General features: G+C 32.0%; 1 protein-coding gene across 1 annotated transcript; it reads left to right on the plus strand.

The window, feature by feature from the left end:
• The first annotated feature begins 14,587 nt into the window (after window positions 1-14,587).
• LOC131633060 (aspartic proteinase CDR1-like) lies at window positions 14,588-15,928 on the plus strand. Its single transcript, XM_058903770.1, has one exon. It carries the CDS (start codon window positions 14,588-14,590, stop codon window positions 15,926-15,928), a length of 1,341 nt encoding a protein of 446 aa, XP_058759753.1.
• Window positions 15,929-17,966: the final 2,038 nt, after the last annotated feature.

Genomic DNA, 17,966 nt, shown 5'->3' on the forward strand with positions numbered 1-17,966 from the left:
GCAAATTGTCATCAACCAATGAGTTGATTATAAAAAAGACGAACTGACATCAACCAATGAGTTGATGGAAAGTCGACACGTTGTACAAAACCAATGAGTTGGGTATGATCAAAACAGATAGACGCAAATATCAACCAATGAGTTAAGGAAGGTAAACAATGAGTTGAATCCAAGATACCTAACTGACATCAACCAATGAGTTGACGAAAGTCGACACGTCATCCACAACCAATGAGTTGGGTACGATCAAAATAGGAAGACGCTAATATCAACCAATGAGCTGATGAGGGTGAACAAACAAATCGTTATCAACCAATGATTTGATTCTACAAGACATAACTGGCATCAACCAATGAGTTGATGAAAGTTGACATGTCTTCCACAACCAATGAGTTAGGTATGATCAAAACAGATAGACGCTAACATCAACCAATGAGCTAATGAGGGTGAACAAACAAATCGTTATCAACCAATGAGTTGATTCTAAAAGACATAACTGACATCAACCAATGAGATGATGAAAGTCGACACGTCTTCCACAACCAATGAGTTGAGTACGATCAAAAATAGGAAATAAAGCCAACATCGACAAATGAGTAGATGAAGGTAAAAAAACAAATTGTCATTAACCAAAGAGCTTATTCCAGAAGACATAACTGACATCAACCAATGAACTGATGAAAGTTGATACATCGTCCACAACCAATGAGTTGAGTACGATCAAAACATGAAATAACCAACATTGACTAATGAGCTAATGAAGGTAAACAATAAATTGTTATCAACCAATGAGCTGATTACATAAACATAACTGACATCAATCAATGAATTGATGAAAGTTGACACATCGTTCTCAACCAATGAGTTGAGCACGATAAAGAAAGAAATTAAGTCGACATCAACCGAGTTGATGAGGGTGTGAAGAAGCTAATTTCAACCAATGAGATGACTTGGGTTAAATGGAAAATAAAAGACCAGCTTCAACCAATGAGTTGAGGAGGTAAATGATAAATTTCAACCAATGGGTTGACAATAATAGAAGGATTATTTTCAACCAATGGGTTGATTCAAATGACAAGAAAATTGATGATTAATTTTAACCAATGGGTTGGCTCAAGTTAACAAGAAGTTAAAAACAAACTTAACAATTCAACTAACAAATGATGCATGAAAAGAAAACATAAAAAATGTGAAGATTTAAATGTGATGTAATTAGCGAGATGATTGGACCAATTGGATTCACAAACAATCTACTATTGATTTGGACACAGTCAATACAAACGATGCAAATTGACTATGAAATGGTTAAAAAAGAGTACTAACTTTGATTATGCATATGAAAATTACTGGGGCAAAAATTAGGGTATGACATATACTTCTATGCATCCTACCGGTAATCTGAGCAAAGAGGAAAACAACTCTAAAGTATGTCAGAAGCTGTAAAGAGATATGATTTTCTCTTTACTTTATTTAACAGCTTCTAGACCTGCTATTTTATATAGTGTCTATTTGTGAGCAAGATTTCAATAAGGTCCAAAAAGACTCACTTAACTACTCTTAAGAGAATCTTTAGGTATCTGAAAGGAACAACTAATCTAGGACTGCTTTATATAAAATCCCTAGATTACAAATTAGCTGGATTTTGTGATGATGACTATCCTGAGGATAGATTTGAGAGAAAATCCACTAGTGGAAACTATCAATTCATAGGTGAAAAACTTATATCCTGGGCTAGTAAAAGACAAGAAACTATTGCTTTGTTTATAGCAAAAGTAGAATACATCCCAGCTTCAAGTTGTTGCACATAACTACTCCGGATGAAGTACTAGTTGGAAGACTATCAAATATGTGGAAGCAGTATTCCAATTTTCTATGATAATATTACTGCTATATGTTTGACAAAGAAACCTATTCAACATTCTGTAAGAAGCACATAAAAATTAAACAGCATTTTATTAGAGATTATGTTTAGAAAATTGTGATAGATATACAATTCATTGATATTTATCATCAATGGGTTCATATATTTACCAAGCCTTTTACAATTGAACAATTTGATTTTATTAAAAAGAATCTGAACACAGTCAAATACAAAAATACAAAAAGAATCTGGACTAATTGACACTCTTTTGGGGATCAAAATAATGGAAAAATAGTGGGGGTTATGAACTTAGTCAAATACACTTTGTTGAGAAAGTTCTTGATAAGTTTAAACTATCACGTTTCAAGAAAATGAATATTCAATTTGATCTTAATGTCAAAATGATGATGGGAGAGATGTGTCTATATTAGAATACGCAAGTGAAATTGGTTTTCTAATGTAATTTACTAGACCTGACATAGCATTTGCACTTAGTAAATGAGTAGATTTACTAGAAATCCAAATGGTGAGCATTGGAAGGCCATCACAAGGATTTTGATTATCTTTTAAACCAAAATCTTGACCTCCGTTATGGTAGGTTTCCTGCCATATAAGAAGGATATACCAATATGAGTTGGATATCGAGTATTGGAGATCATATATTTACAACTAAGTGGATATTTACACTAGTTGGGGGTGAGATTTCTTGGAAGAGCAAGAAACAAAGATGCCTCACTCTCTTGACCATGAAGCCATAGTATGTGGATCTTGCTTCCACTGGTCAAGAAGTTGAATGGTTGAAAGATCTTCTGTTGGAAGCTCCATTGGCTAAATACAGTGTTTCAAAGGTGTTAACACAACGTGAGAGTTAATCGAGTTTAGCAAGATAAGTCAGATATATACGATTCTTTCGTGAGAAAATTGATTAAAGATGTAATCATTTCATTCACATATATAAAATCAATCTATAACTTGAATGATTCATTTACTAAACCACTGGCCAGGGATTTAGTAAAGATAATCTCAAGAGGTGTGAGGTTGAAACTCCTTGAATAAGTGTTCCAACAATGATAGCAACCCAATCTGAAGTTAATACATCTTTACCTAAGATTCAATGGGTAACAACAAGTCGTTGATTTGAAAGTTGGTGCAATATTTTGTGACAATGTTGACTATTACATAATTAAGGGTTGAGTTTTTTAGAAACTCTTAATGAAGTTCTATATCGAGGAGCATATGTATCTCAAGAAATAGATACAAACTGAACTTCATCTATATGAATTTCAAGATGGTGCCGTCTTAAAGTGAGAGTTGGATTTTCTCTCATGAAAAATTCATGAAAACAGGAAAAGCACATGGCCATAAATAGTTCTAGGCGAGATATGTAGGCGAAGAACCTTTAAAGAGTATGTGTATAGTAACGCCGGTCAGATCACATGTGATAACGGTTCAAAGCATAGCTACCTAACATTCTGATTAGGCTTTGTGTTGTCTTTACTAAGGTTAAGTTCAAATCGAAAGATACCTAACTGTATTAACACTCTTTTGTTTTCTATATTCTGGAATTAGACTTGTCATTATTAGAACAAGTGGGGGATTGTTGTAAATTATTAATAATAATTAATAATATGATAGTTGTTCCAAAATGACAAGAGAAGTGGATTTGAAAAATGGCAACACTTCATGAAGTGTTGTAGAATGAAACCATGCAACTCTTGAAATGTGTTGTTGTAGGTCAATCATTGTGACTTTTGGTAAAAGAGATTTTTTCACCAAGGGTCGCTACATTGTGAAACAATACCAACATGGCCTATAAATAATTCATCCTGAATTCAGAAAATCACAACACAAAAATGCAAATCCTTTAGAATAATTCCAGAGCACACTTCGCTACATTCGAGTTTTCGTCGGTCTTGCGCAAACTCGATAAGGCTGAATTATCCTGGGTATTCCTGCGTAGAAACTCCAAGACAAATTGGGAGTGCTTGAAATACTATAAGGAAAGTGTTTCGTACACGATTCTATCCTCGATTTCATTTGGTCTAAATTAATTTTCCAACACATACCTTAACTCAATCTCAAGTGCCATTGACATTACAATACAACCAAACTACCCTCCTCCTGATTTTTGAGACTGGGCGCTATTGTATATCAAAATTGTAATAGTGAGAGTAGTGGAGAACAAGAGATTTCGATCGGGTTCATTAAATCTTGTTCATCAAGATTAATTCGGAATTTTTCATAAATTTTAGGGCGAATCAAACAATTATTACATGTCGAGGTGTCAATGTGAATGTTGTACGTTAGTGTTGATTTTAGTGCTCAAGTTATAATTTTTTTTAGCATTTATTAAATTTTTATTGCAGGTGTGGATTATCCATTTGGATCCTTTATGACCTTAGAAAAGGACTTAAAGGATGAAAAGATGATAAGATACTTTCGAGACTATCTCTCAAACTTATTTTCTGCTCTATATGGTGTTAATGCAAAATTTCACAAGTGCTTGAGTTCATGCAACTGTAGAATCCTTTCATGTAGCTTATGTAATTATATGTTGTGGGATCCATGCATTGGTTGTTGTAATTGATAGCTATCTTGATAGACAAAAAGATAAGAAATCGTAGAGTTTATATCTCAAACTTATCTACTGCTATAAGGTCTTAATGCAAAATTTCACAATTGTCTAAGTTCATACAATTGTGGAATCCTTGGATGTAGCTTATGTAACTATATACAATAATTTGATTGTTACCTTGATATTGAGATAACATGAACTCAATGCATGGAAGATGATAGCAATGTGAAAGGTTACTTTGAGATAACAAAAACAAAGTAATATTTGGTTTAAAGAAATTCCAGAAAGTAATTTTAAAAATTTGAGATCTTCTATATTTATTATATCTATAATAGGATGTAAATTCGTTGACATTTTACACCAAATAATATCTAAAATAGGGTGTAAATTTGTTGACATTACATCCGATATACTTAAAAATAGCTATAAATTCCTTAAATTTTACATTTGTTATATCCAAAATAGAGTGCAAATTCAATTTACTTTACATTTGTTATATCCAAAATAGAGTGCAAATTCAATTTACAATTAAGTAGGTTATTTCATATTTTGCATTTATATTTAAAATTTTTACAATTGCATTTGTTACAATTTTATTTTTCATAATCATCTACTATCAAGAAATTACTATTTAATTGAACAAATCATCTATTACACACAAAATTAACACATGAATACAATAATAAAATGTTTAATCTTACGGGTCACTTTTAACATAATACCTATTTTATTTTAATCAACATTAACTTTTATTTAAAAACTAAAGTCTTTATTTTCAAATTTCCCTTTTTTATTTTTATTTTATATGATTATTTAATACAATTGAATTTTATGATAATTGTTTATTTTACAATTAAATACTACACCACAAATAATACACCAGGGCGACAGCACGAGTCTCTAACTAGTTTATTTTACAATTGTTAACAAATAAAAACATAAAGTGCATTAGCTGGGATTTGAAGCATGTTCTGAATGGTATATCACCCCAGATTTTGAAACAACCGAGGAAACAAGTTATTTTTTAAATATATATATATATATATATATATATATATATATATATATATATATATATATATATATATATATATATATATATATATATATATATATATATATGGCGCGCATTGGAATAAAGCTATATTATCCCCTCAGTTTTGTTAAAAATCGAGTTGAAAAAGCGTTTTTTACATTACATTGTTTATACTGAATATTAAAACACAATATTACAACAAGTCCAAATTCTTGGAGCACAAATCTTTGATGTAAGGAGTGATCTGTTCCAAACATTGGAAAATACTATATGGATTGAATGTATCCAACTTCTAAAGATATTTGTCCCAACCATTGAAAAATATTTGTCTACACTTCTATTCATTATACAGAACTTTATCAAGTTGTTTAAGTTCCAAGATTTTATTATCTTGCCATATATCCCAAATAATAATGCGTACAAGTTAGGATCAGGGTAAACTCTGTTTAAGTTCCAAGATTTTATTATCTTGTCATCTATCCCAAATAATAATGCGTACAAGTTAGGATCAGGGTAAACTCTGTTTAAGGAATGCTTTTATAGTAAAATATGGTTATTTTATCCCTCGGTTATTAAGAAAACCAACGAGATAGATCATTTAATTTACAAATAAAAAATAAAATAAAAAGAAAAGTTCTTGAATTATTTTTCCCTTGATTTTAAGAAAATTCGATGTAACATGTGGATTTATTTCTAAAACGTGGCACGCATTGGAATCATATTACTTGAATAGCAATCATCATCCATATTCAAAAGTAACATATATTTTGGATTTCAAGGAGACTTTTGAGTTATTTAAACAATATACATGTTCGGGACTGGCCCAATCACCCAAATTGGCTCAATCAACTCTTTGGCCCAACACGTTCTGGCCCAAAGATGCGACAAACTTCCCTGACATGTTCCGGGCAAACGGAAAGCTAGGACCGAGCACACTGAAGTCGCATGCTTGGCAACGGCTAGCTTTCCGCGTTTCCTGGCCGCAAATCGTGCACAGGCCCTTAAAAGAAGGAGTCGGCCGTTACAAAATAATCCCATAAATAGCCCTCTAGCCTCAGAGGGCAAGGTAATCTCATTTCAACCCAAAATCCCTCACTTTTCTGTTGTACCTTGTTGTCCAAACACTTACTTTGGCATCGGTGTGCTTTGTAGGTACAACCCCCCGTTTTCCTCTCAAGCGTCCCGAAGTTCAAGCCCCGCAGTTGTTGGCCAACTGCTCTGCTCGTAAAGATCAATACCTATTTTCAACGTCTCATTTCTAAATCTTTGTGTCTTCAAACCTAGTTCAAAGTCTTTTCTTTTCTTAAAAAATGGATGAAAATCTTTTATTCTTATCAATGAAAAGTTTGTTTATTTGGATGATTTGAAAGACACATGTTTTGATATAAGGAAAAGTATTTTAAAATAAAAATTGAATGGTTGCTTTGACATTATTTATGCCCCCGTCTACATTAATCTCATTTATGAGTTCTGGTTAAATGTATGTGTTGTGCCACTTGAATTTTTGAGTCTCATCATTCAAGCATCAGTTTTGATAATTCTCGATTCTAGTATGTTTGTTATGATGTAAGGAATAAAATCCTCACATATATGCCATTTATCTTTGATGTGTATCATTTAATTTGATTTTAAAATTCTACGGTTCTTAGTGTCTTATGTAAAATTGATGAGCTACGGTGAAAAATCTAATTACATCAATTAATGAAATTTTTTCGTTTCTCCACATAAATTGTGAATGTCACAAATGAAATTTAAAACTGTTCTTCTTGAAGTTGAATACTTTATACTAATCTCCATGATAATCATAATATAAATTATACAAATTTGTTATGGCTAGTTCGAGTAGAAAATTTTAGAAATCTGATATCCGAACCAATTAACATCGAGTTTTGTTGGTTTGGTTTGATTTTTGTCCGAACTAAAAATATGCTCGAACCAAACACTATAATTTAGTTTGAATTCTAGTTTAGTTCGGATATTCCCGAACCAATAAACGTACCGCTAACAATGGTAAATGAGGTCATCCAAACTCTGGTTGGCACTAACATGAAAAACTTTCTTACCATTCTTCCTTCCAATGAGGAGATATCCAATGCAGTTTTTCGTCTCAACAAAAATAAGGTCCCTGGCCCAAATGTATTCGGAGGAATCTTTATCCATACTTATTAGAATATAATAAAAAATAATAAAAAATGATGTCATTATTATACATCATCATAATCTCATTCTCTTCCATTGAACTCGTCTATAAATTCATTTATTTAAAAAAATTTCATTATTCACATCATAAACCTTCTTATTTCTTCTTCTAAATTAATATAAAAAATCCTAAGAGAACAAATCTTGACAATGAATAATGTGGAAAAATTATTATTATTATTATTATTATTATTATTATTATTATTATTATTATTATTATTATTATTATTATTATTATTATTATTATTATTATTATTATTATTATTATTATTATTATTATTAGGACAATGCTAACATGTGTCTGATGACACATGTTAAGAGCTAAATGTGAAAATATTTTTTAAAAATTGTGCATTGTTTTAATTAAAAATTGATAATTAATCTGTTATGTTTTTCAATATAAATTTTCTATCTTTAAGTTTTTTAGCTTTATCCTTATTATTATTATTGTCTCTTTTCCTTAATGCGTATTATTTGGGATTCTATGTTAATATGATTATGGACGTATAGGTAATAATGACCCTTAGCCAATGCGTTTGAACTAGAGCAATTATTGTATTTACGCCGGTTGAATAAGGATAGGAGAACTCTAGTAGTGGCACTTGAATTAATACACCGTAATATTGCATAATTTCACTAGCGCTGGTTGAATAAGGATAAAAGACATCTTGTATGAACTAGTGAGCTATACACAAAGAGATTGGGTATAATGGCTTTGTTAGTTTGCCGTGGAAATATAACAAAATTTTCCTTTCATGTGATACATTACACATCAACAGGGGACATATAAGGGATTCGCTACAAAACCTAATCGCTTTCTCATTATTTTGAGAAGATGTTTTAATTTTCTTAATTAAAACTCGGAAAAAAACCCATTGTTACTTTCTACTTGCACAAGTATTGTTTGGTTAAATAGCAGTCCATGTGGATACGATCTTAATTTATTACTTCGACATTGTCGATACTCAGAGAAAATTTCTTCAAGACTCGTGCTGGGGCAAGCATTTCAAGTGCACACTAAAGTAGTCATTTTAAGAATCAGCAATCTGAGACAATCTACTTCAAGAAATCCCAAAGCAAAGATCATCAGTCCTTCCCAAAGGAATTATCAGGTTGATACAATTGACAAATGTGACCGAAGTTTGTTCTAAACATATTCTGAAGGCAAAGTTGGTAGAGATCCTTGTGTTGAGAAATCAGAGTTCCAACCTTACCTCACAAAAGATTCTAACTCAGCTGTCATAAGCATGTGCATTGCATGCATTGATCGTTCATATATCATGTGTTAGACGATAGGACTGGTCTAGAGGGGGGTGAATAGACCACCTTTTTCGACCTAAGAAAATTTTAGCTATTTGAAACGTGACTTCCCTGAATCACTTAATCGTCTAAGATGATTATGTTATCGGGGACCGGATATGTGCTATAAACCAAACAGATGAGAATGACAAGTGATGAATTACGTTTTAACGAATATCTCGATTATCTCAATTACACACTATATGGTATATTACTCACAATGAACGTTTTCACTAAAATATGAACAAAAATTTGATTGAGTAATTTTATCGAACACTTGGTGATCGATATTTTACTTAACCTTAGTTTTTGTTCAATAATGGAAATAAACGAAAACAAGTGAAAATGCGATAAAGTAAAAGCGATAAGGAACACGATATTTGTTTAGGCAGTTCCTCTATAGTCCTCGCAGGAGTACGTCTGCCCCTAATTTCAATTGAAATTAGGAAAGTTTTTATTTAATTGCAAAATGTTTAACAAGGAAAGAAAGTACCAATCACCAACTACAACAATGCAGTAAAATTGAAATACACTTCGATCCTTCCCTTGATTCGAGTCGAATCAAGTCGATGTCTAATATTCACGATTAAGACCCCGATCGTTTCTTTCTCAATCCTCCGGTTGTAGCAATTGCAGAAACCCTCCGTGTGGTGCGACCCCCACCACTACGACCGCCACTCCTGGTGATGTTGCGGCCACCACCACCACTATGGCCGCCACTACTGCTGATGTTGGTGTTGAGCAAAGTTGTCAGAATCGAGTATTTACTTTGACTTGTTTGACATAGGTAAAATTGAAACGTAAAATTAAAGCGTAAAATCATAGAATTTATCACATATTAAAATAATATTAAATTTATATACACGACACACAAACATGCACGCTCACACAATTCTCTTAATGGATATTTGATTAAATTGTTTTAAACTTAAAAATAAATTTGTATGTAATACAATAAATAATATAATAAGATTAAATCATTACTAAAGTTGAGAGACATGATGGGTTGAGTACCCCTTACAAAACCTTCCCCGACAAAGCTATAGATCAAATATAGAAAATCGTTTTCCTGTGACTTCCTCTTTTTATTTTTTCCGTTATATATACATTTGTATTTGTGACTAAAATAGTTTGTCCCCCCTTCTAACATCTGATAGAGTTTGATATTGAATCACATCAAAGAAAATTTTGTATTAATTATTACATGAGTTTTCTTAATGAATATTTTATTAAATTGTTTTAAACTTAAAAAAAAAAAAGAATAATTCAAAGAGAGTAGTAATAAAATTGCAAAATTCAAATAGAGAAAGCAAGGAAGTGTTTAATCCAACGTGTAGCATTTAATGAACTAATTAAAAAAAAAAAAGTAATAATATTATGATAACGATTGCCACCAGTGTTGCGCCAATTTCCTTAAAAGTAAAGTGGTGTTGCCGCGGAAAAAAACAACCACCGCTGTGTCGTTGGCTGCTCATGCATAAGTCCTCTGTGTGGTGCCACCACCACCATTAGGGATGTTTCCACCGCCACTCCTGCTGTTGATGTTACCGCCGCCATGTAATAAATGTAATGGAGAAATATATGTAATAAAAGTTGTTTGAGTGAAATAAAAATGTTTGCAGTTGTTTCTTAATTTAAATGCATTGTTTCTTAATTTAAATGCATTGTTTCTTCTTTACTTGATATTATGAAACTCTTTTATTTCTTTGCATTTTAGGTGTATGCGTCATCTGAAATGACGTCAATGTGTACCCTTAATTAGGGTTGTCATCTCAGATGACGCTTATGTACAATTTTATTTTATTTTTAATTTTTTTAGGGAAATACGTACCGAACAATAGTGAAAAAAAGTCAGAAACAAACGATTTCATTAATTTAAACTAATGGATACATAAGAAAACAACAGAAACAACAATTGATAAAGGGAAAAGTAAGGTACGATTGGTGTCTGTCATCACCGTAACGCCCGTCGGTTCCGCATCTAGGAGCGCGTATATCACAATGAGGACGTGTACAGCGAGCCCCACCCCTTCCCCTTTGTGGTTCCTATTGTTTCTGTATGGATGGGCCTGGAAGTGTTTCGTCAATAATTTCGGTGTCAAGAAAATCGTCAAGGCCACTGTAGCGTCCCGAAAGTCTACTATCGTAAAGTTGGTTACCCATTCCGACACTTGCACTGCCTTGATAAAAGGAAAATGTTTCGGTGGGTGTTTCGGTGCCATATTTTTATGCAATGAACTTTACTTTTTTAAATACCAAAATATTAGTAATTAGGGTTAGCGACAGAGAGAAAAATCACTAAACGAAACTGAAAACTGTGTGCGAAATGAACGGGAATGGAGTATTTTTTTCAAAAAAAAAATCCTAACACATAGGAGTCATTTCAAACAGCTCATATGTGTAAGCATTTATACATAGGCGTCATTTCAAATGGCTAACCTAATTTAAGTTGACCATAGGCGCCATTTCAAATGGCGCATTCACTTAAAATATGAGCATATGCGCCATTTGGTTTGGCGCATACTCCAGGCTGTGCTGCCAAACCTAAACACTTTAGTAAATTTACGTCACCGCAACCATCATCTCTGCTATTGAAATGATAATCAATATTATCATTTTGACTATGAAATAAAAAATCCTATTTAATACTTAATTTTCATATTTTGTGTGTGCGGGCGCGCATGTGCGTTTGAAATTTAAATGACAAAGGAAAGAGAGCTAATAAGTATAATAGAAAACAAACAAAATAATAAATTTAATATAATTATGAATTGTGAATTTTTTTTTTGTACTTTCACAATTATTTTATAAAAATTATGAGATATTAAAAATATTCATTTATAATATAATTTTTAAATAAGAGTTAAATATATTTTGTCCACAACAACTGCAAACATGGTTGTTTCTCAATGCAACCATAATTGTGTCCATCCACGTTGTGATAAGCTTTCCTACGGCCAAACATCAATTCCTTTCTTGATAAATACCTCAATCCATTAAGTTTAATATTCATAAATTCTTCCTCTTCTCAACTTAAATCTTTTCATCAACTCATCCTCCTCTTAACTTTAATCTTGATCAATTCATCATCATGAATATCATGTAAAGTGTTACTTTTTTCTCCTTCTTGTAGCGATTTCAGGCTTCATCCTCTCCCAAACCATCAACGCTGACACGATAGTTCTTCCAAACTGCTTTAAGAATTGTCCTTGCATTCATCCACCATGTGGTGGTGGTACCCCTATGTTTTCCCTTTTGCCACCACCGCCATGGTCTTTGCCGCCACTACCGTCATCACCTTTGCTGCCATAGCCACGATCCCAACTGCTGAAGATTATAATAACTAGTATTATCATCTTCATGAAAATGTGTAAAATAAAGACCAATTCTTATTGCTTCTATGTCTATCTGTATTAAATGTATTATCATCTTCATAAATATGATATTTCAGTGATGCATTATATCAAGTATTTCACTTTGGATCCTCTCCTTCATTTTTCTCTCCTTTCCTCTCCATTCTCTCTATCTCTCTCTTAATTTCATTCTCTCTCTTGATTATATATTATTTTTTAATGATGAGTGAGAGTGAAATTAAGAGAGAGATAAAGAGGATGGAGAGGGAAGGAGAGAAAAATGAAGGAGAAGATCCAAGTATTTGAATAAAATGGACAGTTTTTTTTTTTGGTGCTTCTATGTTTGTATTTCTACTTTATTTTTTATACATGAACAATAATAATTAATCTTTAAATAATGAATAATATAAAAATATTGTTGTTCCTATAAAACACTTTTGTTTACGTCTCGGAAGAAGATTCCGGCGAGATCACACAGAAGTTTGTAGGATTTTTCTCCTCGACGCAGGCCTCAGGGGCGAATTTTGAGTGGATTGGGGGATTCGGGTGGCGTGATCGTAGAGTGAGTTCCCCAAAGAAGAATGTCTTGCTTATCCCTCGGATAGGAGCCCCTTTATATAGTGTTCCTCAGCCTTAATGACCATTAAGCCGCCTTATAATCGTCGTAACAGTTTCATAAGTGTTGTAACGTGCCATTAATGTTATAACGTATGTAACCGAATTCATCAATAGGAAATTATAACTTCCGTAACGTTAGAAACTTTTGGCATGTGCGTAACTGCCGTGGCCGAGTTGGAGGTAGGTTGTGTCCGTGTTAGAGGTAGGCCATGACTGAGTTGGAGGTAGACAAAATCTCCAGGTCCAATCTGAGTTCATTGTCCGCCATGCTTTCTTCTACTTTTTGGGGTCAAATTTGTAATTTTAAAAAATATGAGGACCAATTTGCAAAATTTGAAGAAATAAGTAATAAATACATTCTATGAAGTATGAGAGGAATTTCAAATTCTTTGTTTTTTGGTGTCATTTCAAAATGATTAAATTTAACTTTAGATAAAATACTCCGTAAATTTCCATCATTTTAACAATTCTTTATTTTTGTATCCAAACAATAAATTTTGTGCAAATCATTTTAAATTATCTCAAAACATTACATTACCTCATTAAAATGCTTTATCCAAACACACTCTAAAGGGTTCTTAGTTAAACTTCACGTACATGCTAGTAGTAAAAATCCTTGCAATTCTGAAACCATGGTGTATTAATGGATGTTAATCAAGTTTCACATCTTTCTTATATCAAAAGATTCTCAAGGACAAAATATGACTTCAAGTGTATGAAAATGGATGTTAGTATATTTTAGAATTGCTAATTGTATTTTACAACATTTTTAGTAGATGCTTTCCTTGGATTAACACCAATGGTGGTCACTAATTCAAGAGTATGTTGGTACGTAGATGCTTTCCTCTACTATTAACACCTATGGTGGCCCCATGCTTCATTTGAAATTTAAAGGATCCCTTAAACCAAGTAAGCAGACAAAACAAAAAATTGTAAGATATAAAATTCAAGTAACAATACACAGGGCCGGCCCAAGGGCCAAACTACTCAAGTTAGGGCTTTAGACCTCAAAAGTTTAGACTTAAAAAAGGCCTTAAGATTTTTTTATTTTGTTATAAAAATATATAATGACATCTGAGTTGCATATATTATTGTAGTTTAGACCTCTAAATAGGTTGGGCCGGTCCTGACAATACATATACTGCCGCATGCGACATTGCTTTGTCCCTCTACATATATGTTGGGCTTCTTAGAAACATAAGGGGTTATAATCAATCTTAATTTCAAAAATAAATAATATTCTTTGATTGTTTATTGGTCAGAGAATTTACCTTAAATACAAGTTAAAAATAGATTATTTGAATTTTATTTTTGAAAAATGAGATAAACCTTGTAATTTATTGACACCAATATTTAATTTGAAGTATTAGGCTTAGTATTAACAAATGGTGGAGAGCCAAAATCCTGCCGTATCGACCACTTTGCGGCATTGTTATAAGAGATTATAACAGAAAAAATCTAATACCGACCGGTATTATTCATTGCGACGAACCCAAAAACTAAGTTGTCATAGCGGTCATGCTGTTGCAATTTCATTACACTAGCTTTATTGTGCTCTTGATGGATTGAAAAATAACTATGCACAAATTTGCTCCTGGACTTGCTAGTGCATTTACTGTGCCATTTAAGAGAGAAGGAGAGCATCCATGGTCTATTTTCCATCTTACATCCTTATTTTCTTTTGCATATTTTGTTCAATATTTAATTCTCTCGCTAAAAATAATGGTTTTAGTGTTGAACTCATTCATCGTGATTCCTATAAATCTCCGTTCTACAATTCCGCCCAAACTAAATCCCAACAGGTTATCAACGCTGTACATCGTTCTATCAATCGTGACAATCATATGAATAGAAAATTTTCCCCCACTGGAAACAAAAATGAGTCATCTTCAATTCGTGATTCTAATGGCGAATATCTCATGAGTTATTCAATTGGGACCCCACCATTTAAGGTCTATAGTATTTTTGATACAGGTAGTAACATAATGTGGCTTCAATGCAAACCTTACAATATATGTTACAACCAAACCTCTCCTATATTTAATCCTTCAAAATCTTCAAGTTACAAAAATATTCCATGTTCTTCTAGAACATGTAAATCTGTGGAAGATACTACTTGTTTTTCTGATAAAGATACATGTGAATATACTGTTGACTATGGTCATGGAACAAAGACAAAAGGAGCTCTTAGTATCGAGACTCTTACATTGAGTTCTACCTCTGCCTCTATTGTCTCGTTTCCTAAAATTATGATAGGATGTGGACACACAAATACTTTATCCTATGAGTATAAAGGTCCAAGCTCTGGTGTAATTGGCTTTGGTAAGGGTCATATGTCAATTGTAAAACAATTAGGATCTTCAATTGAAGAAAAATTCTCATATTTTTTAATTGATGAGTATAGTAGCAAGTCTAATATAACAAGCAAACTCAATTTTGGAGATGCAGCTACTGTTACGGGTGATGACGTTGTTTCAACTCCTATGGTCGAAATAATAGGAAACCACCAAGAAGACTATTACTACCTAAATTTAAAAGCATTTAGTATGGGAAATAAAAGAATAAAATATAGAGGGTTTAAACCTAAAGGAACAAATGCCGCTATGCATAGTGTCGTCATTGACACTGGTACACCTGTAACTATGCTTCCACGTCATTTTTCCCATAGATTGGAATCAGTGGTGAAAAAAGTGGTAAAATTAAAACGATTTCAAGATGATACTGGTACGTATAACCTTTGTTATAATACCACATCCCAACAATCAAATTTTCCTGTACTTACTGTTCATTTTAGTGGCGCAGATATAAAGTTGGATTATAAGGGTGCATTTGATTCTTTATATGAGGGATTAAATGTCTTGCTTTTCGCCCAAAAAAATTATGGATTAGGCATCTTTGGAAATATGGCACAGTGGAACTACTTGGTTGGATATGACCTTGCAAAAAAAATTATCTCGTTCAAACCTACGGATTGTTCAAAGTATTGAATGGATGTAGACATCGTTACATAAATTATTTGATAAATTGATAATGAGATTGTTTTTTATTTCTTATCTGTTTAAGAAAATTTTCAATTATTTTATTTTAAAATATATATTTTGACATTTTGAATTATGTACAATACTAATAAGTCGTTTTTTACAATTTCGCACCTACTTAGGAAATTTATACAAACTTTTTTCTTTGGGTTTATATATTTCAAGAATTAAAATTATAATTCTATAGAAATATTATTTCAAGACACATTATTATCAAAAAAATTATTTTATCTTTGTGTTTGATAAATAATTTTAATTTTTAGAAATATCCATAATATATATTTTATTTAAAAATTTGAATTAAAAATATTTAAATTAATAAATGTGGAAAGTTATCCGTGCTTACCTCTAGGTTTATATTCCTATAAATTTATTTATTTATTTTGGCTATTTATTTTTTTATATTTATATTCCTATTTATTTTGGCTATTTTGGCTATTTTTCTTTTTTAGGGTTATATTCCTATTTATTTATTTATTTATTTTTGCTATTTTTCATTTTTTTTCTTCTATAAATTTTGATTTTATTAAAAAATAAAAATAAAAACACTACTATCACTAATACATACTAAAACAAAATCGAATGATATTATGCAACTTAGATAATATCAATGTTCATAACTTAATATATCAATCGTAACAAAAATAAATACAATATATTAAGAGTTAAGACTCATTGACGTTAAGGATGTGTTTGATCGGCTAAAAAAAGGATCGGATAACATAATTTTAGTTGTATAAAATTGTTTTGCTTTGATTTGAAAACTAATCACGGAACAATTTTTTTTTAATCAACGAAGATTGAATTAATTCAAAAAGCAAAGGATTACAAGGCGATCGCTCGGGTCCAGCCATCACATAAGACAATAAGGGAATAAAAAAAAAACTTAAAATGCCATCAGCTTAGTTATATGTATCCTAAGTTTCTTGCTATACCAGCCCCTATAAACAATCATATCTATAATATTGTCCACAATTTTATTCTTATCTACGGTATTACCAAAACATACGTCGTTACGAAATTTCCATTCACCATAGACAGTCTCTGCAGCAGCTAGCTTCAGGATGGATGATCTCCATCCTTTACCATTAGTATTCTTGCTCAACCATAACAATTCCACGTCCCAAGATTGCGGGATGTGACTAACCTGAATCCAAACAAGGATCTTGGCCCAAATACAAATTGGTTCAGGACACACAAAAAGGAGATGATTAATAGATTCCTCTTCCCGATTACATAGACAACACCTGTTATCAGCAACCATACCAAACTTGAAGAGGCGTTGTCTCGTAGCCAATCTACCATGACAAGCAAGCCATGTAGTCATCAGGGCCCTCAGTCTAGCAGCATTATGACGGAATATATTCTTCCAAATAACTTGTAAAGCATCATTACACATCGCCTTGTATACAACTTTCATGTTAAATTTACTACTAAGTAGCATAGTATCCCACACCTGTTGAATATCATTTAGTATGGCTCTATGTTCGAAGATTGCTTTTATAATCTTAGAATTATGGCTTTTGATGCTTATATTCATCAGATCCCCATGTTTCAAGTAATATGTGTGTATCCATGCTTATGTTCATCACGGAACAATTTTGTATTAATGTTAACTAATAAATTTTTCCAATATTTAATAAAATTGTTTTTTAAATCAAAGGCACCCAGTATTGTTAGTTAAAATTACGAGGTTAAAGGTAGTGCACTATGTAAAAAAATTTTACGCTGTCATCCAATAAAAACAAATCGTTTTGCCATGTCATATAAACTTTTTTAAAATCACAATCTGATTTATCCTAATTCATGATCGTGATTAGTTGACGGTGAAAAACAAGTACAAGCATCTCTTTAAATTGACCACTGGTGGCAAGATGAACACAATTACATTAAAAAATTTCTGAAGTGGACTGTGTTTGTTATCACACACTAGAAAACAGATTAAATTGGAAGGAGGGTCCAAATAGATATCTTAAAAGAGCAGTGT

The sequence above is a fragment of the Vicia villosa genome, unplaced genomic scaffold, assembly GCF_029867415.1.
Source record: "Vicia villosa cultivar HV-30 ecotype Madison, WI unplaced genomic scaffold, Vvil1.0 ctg.001067F_1_1, whole genome shotgun sequence".
Lineage (NCBI taxonomy): Eukaryota > Viridiplantae > Streptophyta > Magnoliopsida > Fabales > Fabaceae > Vicia > Vicia villosa.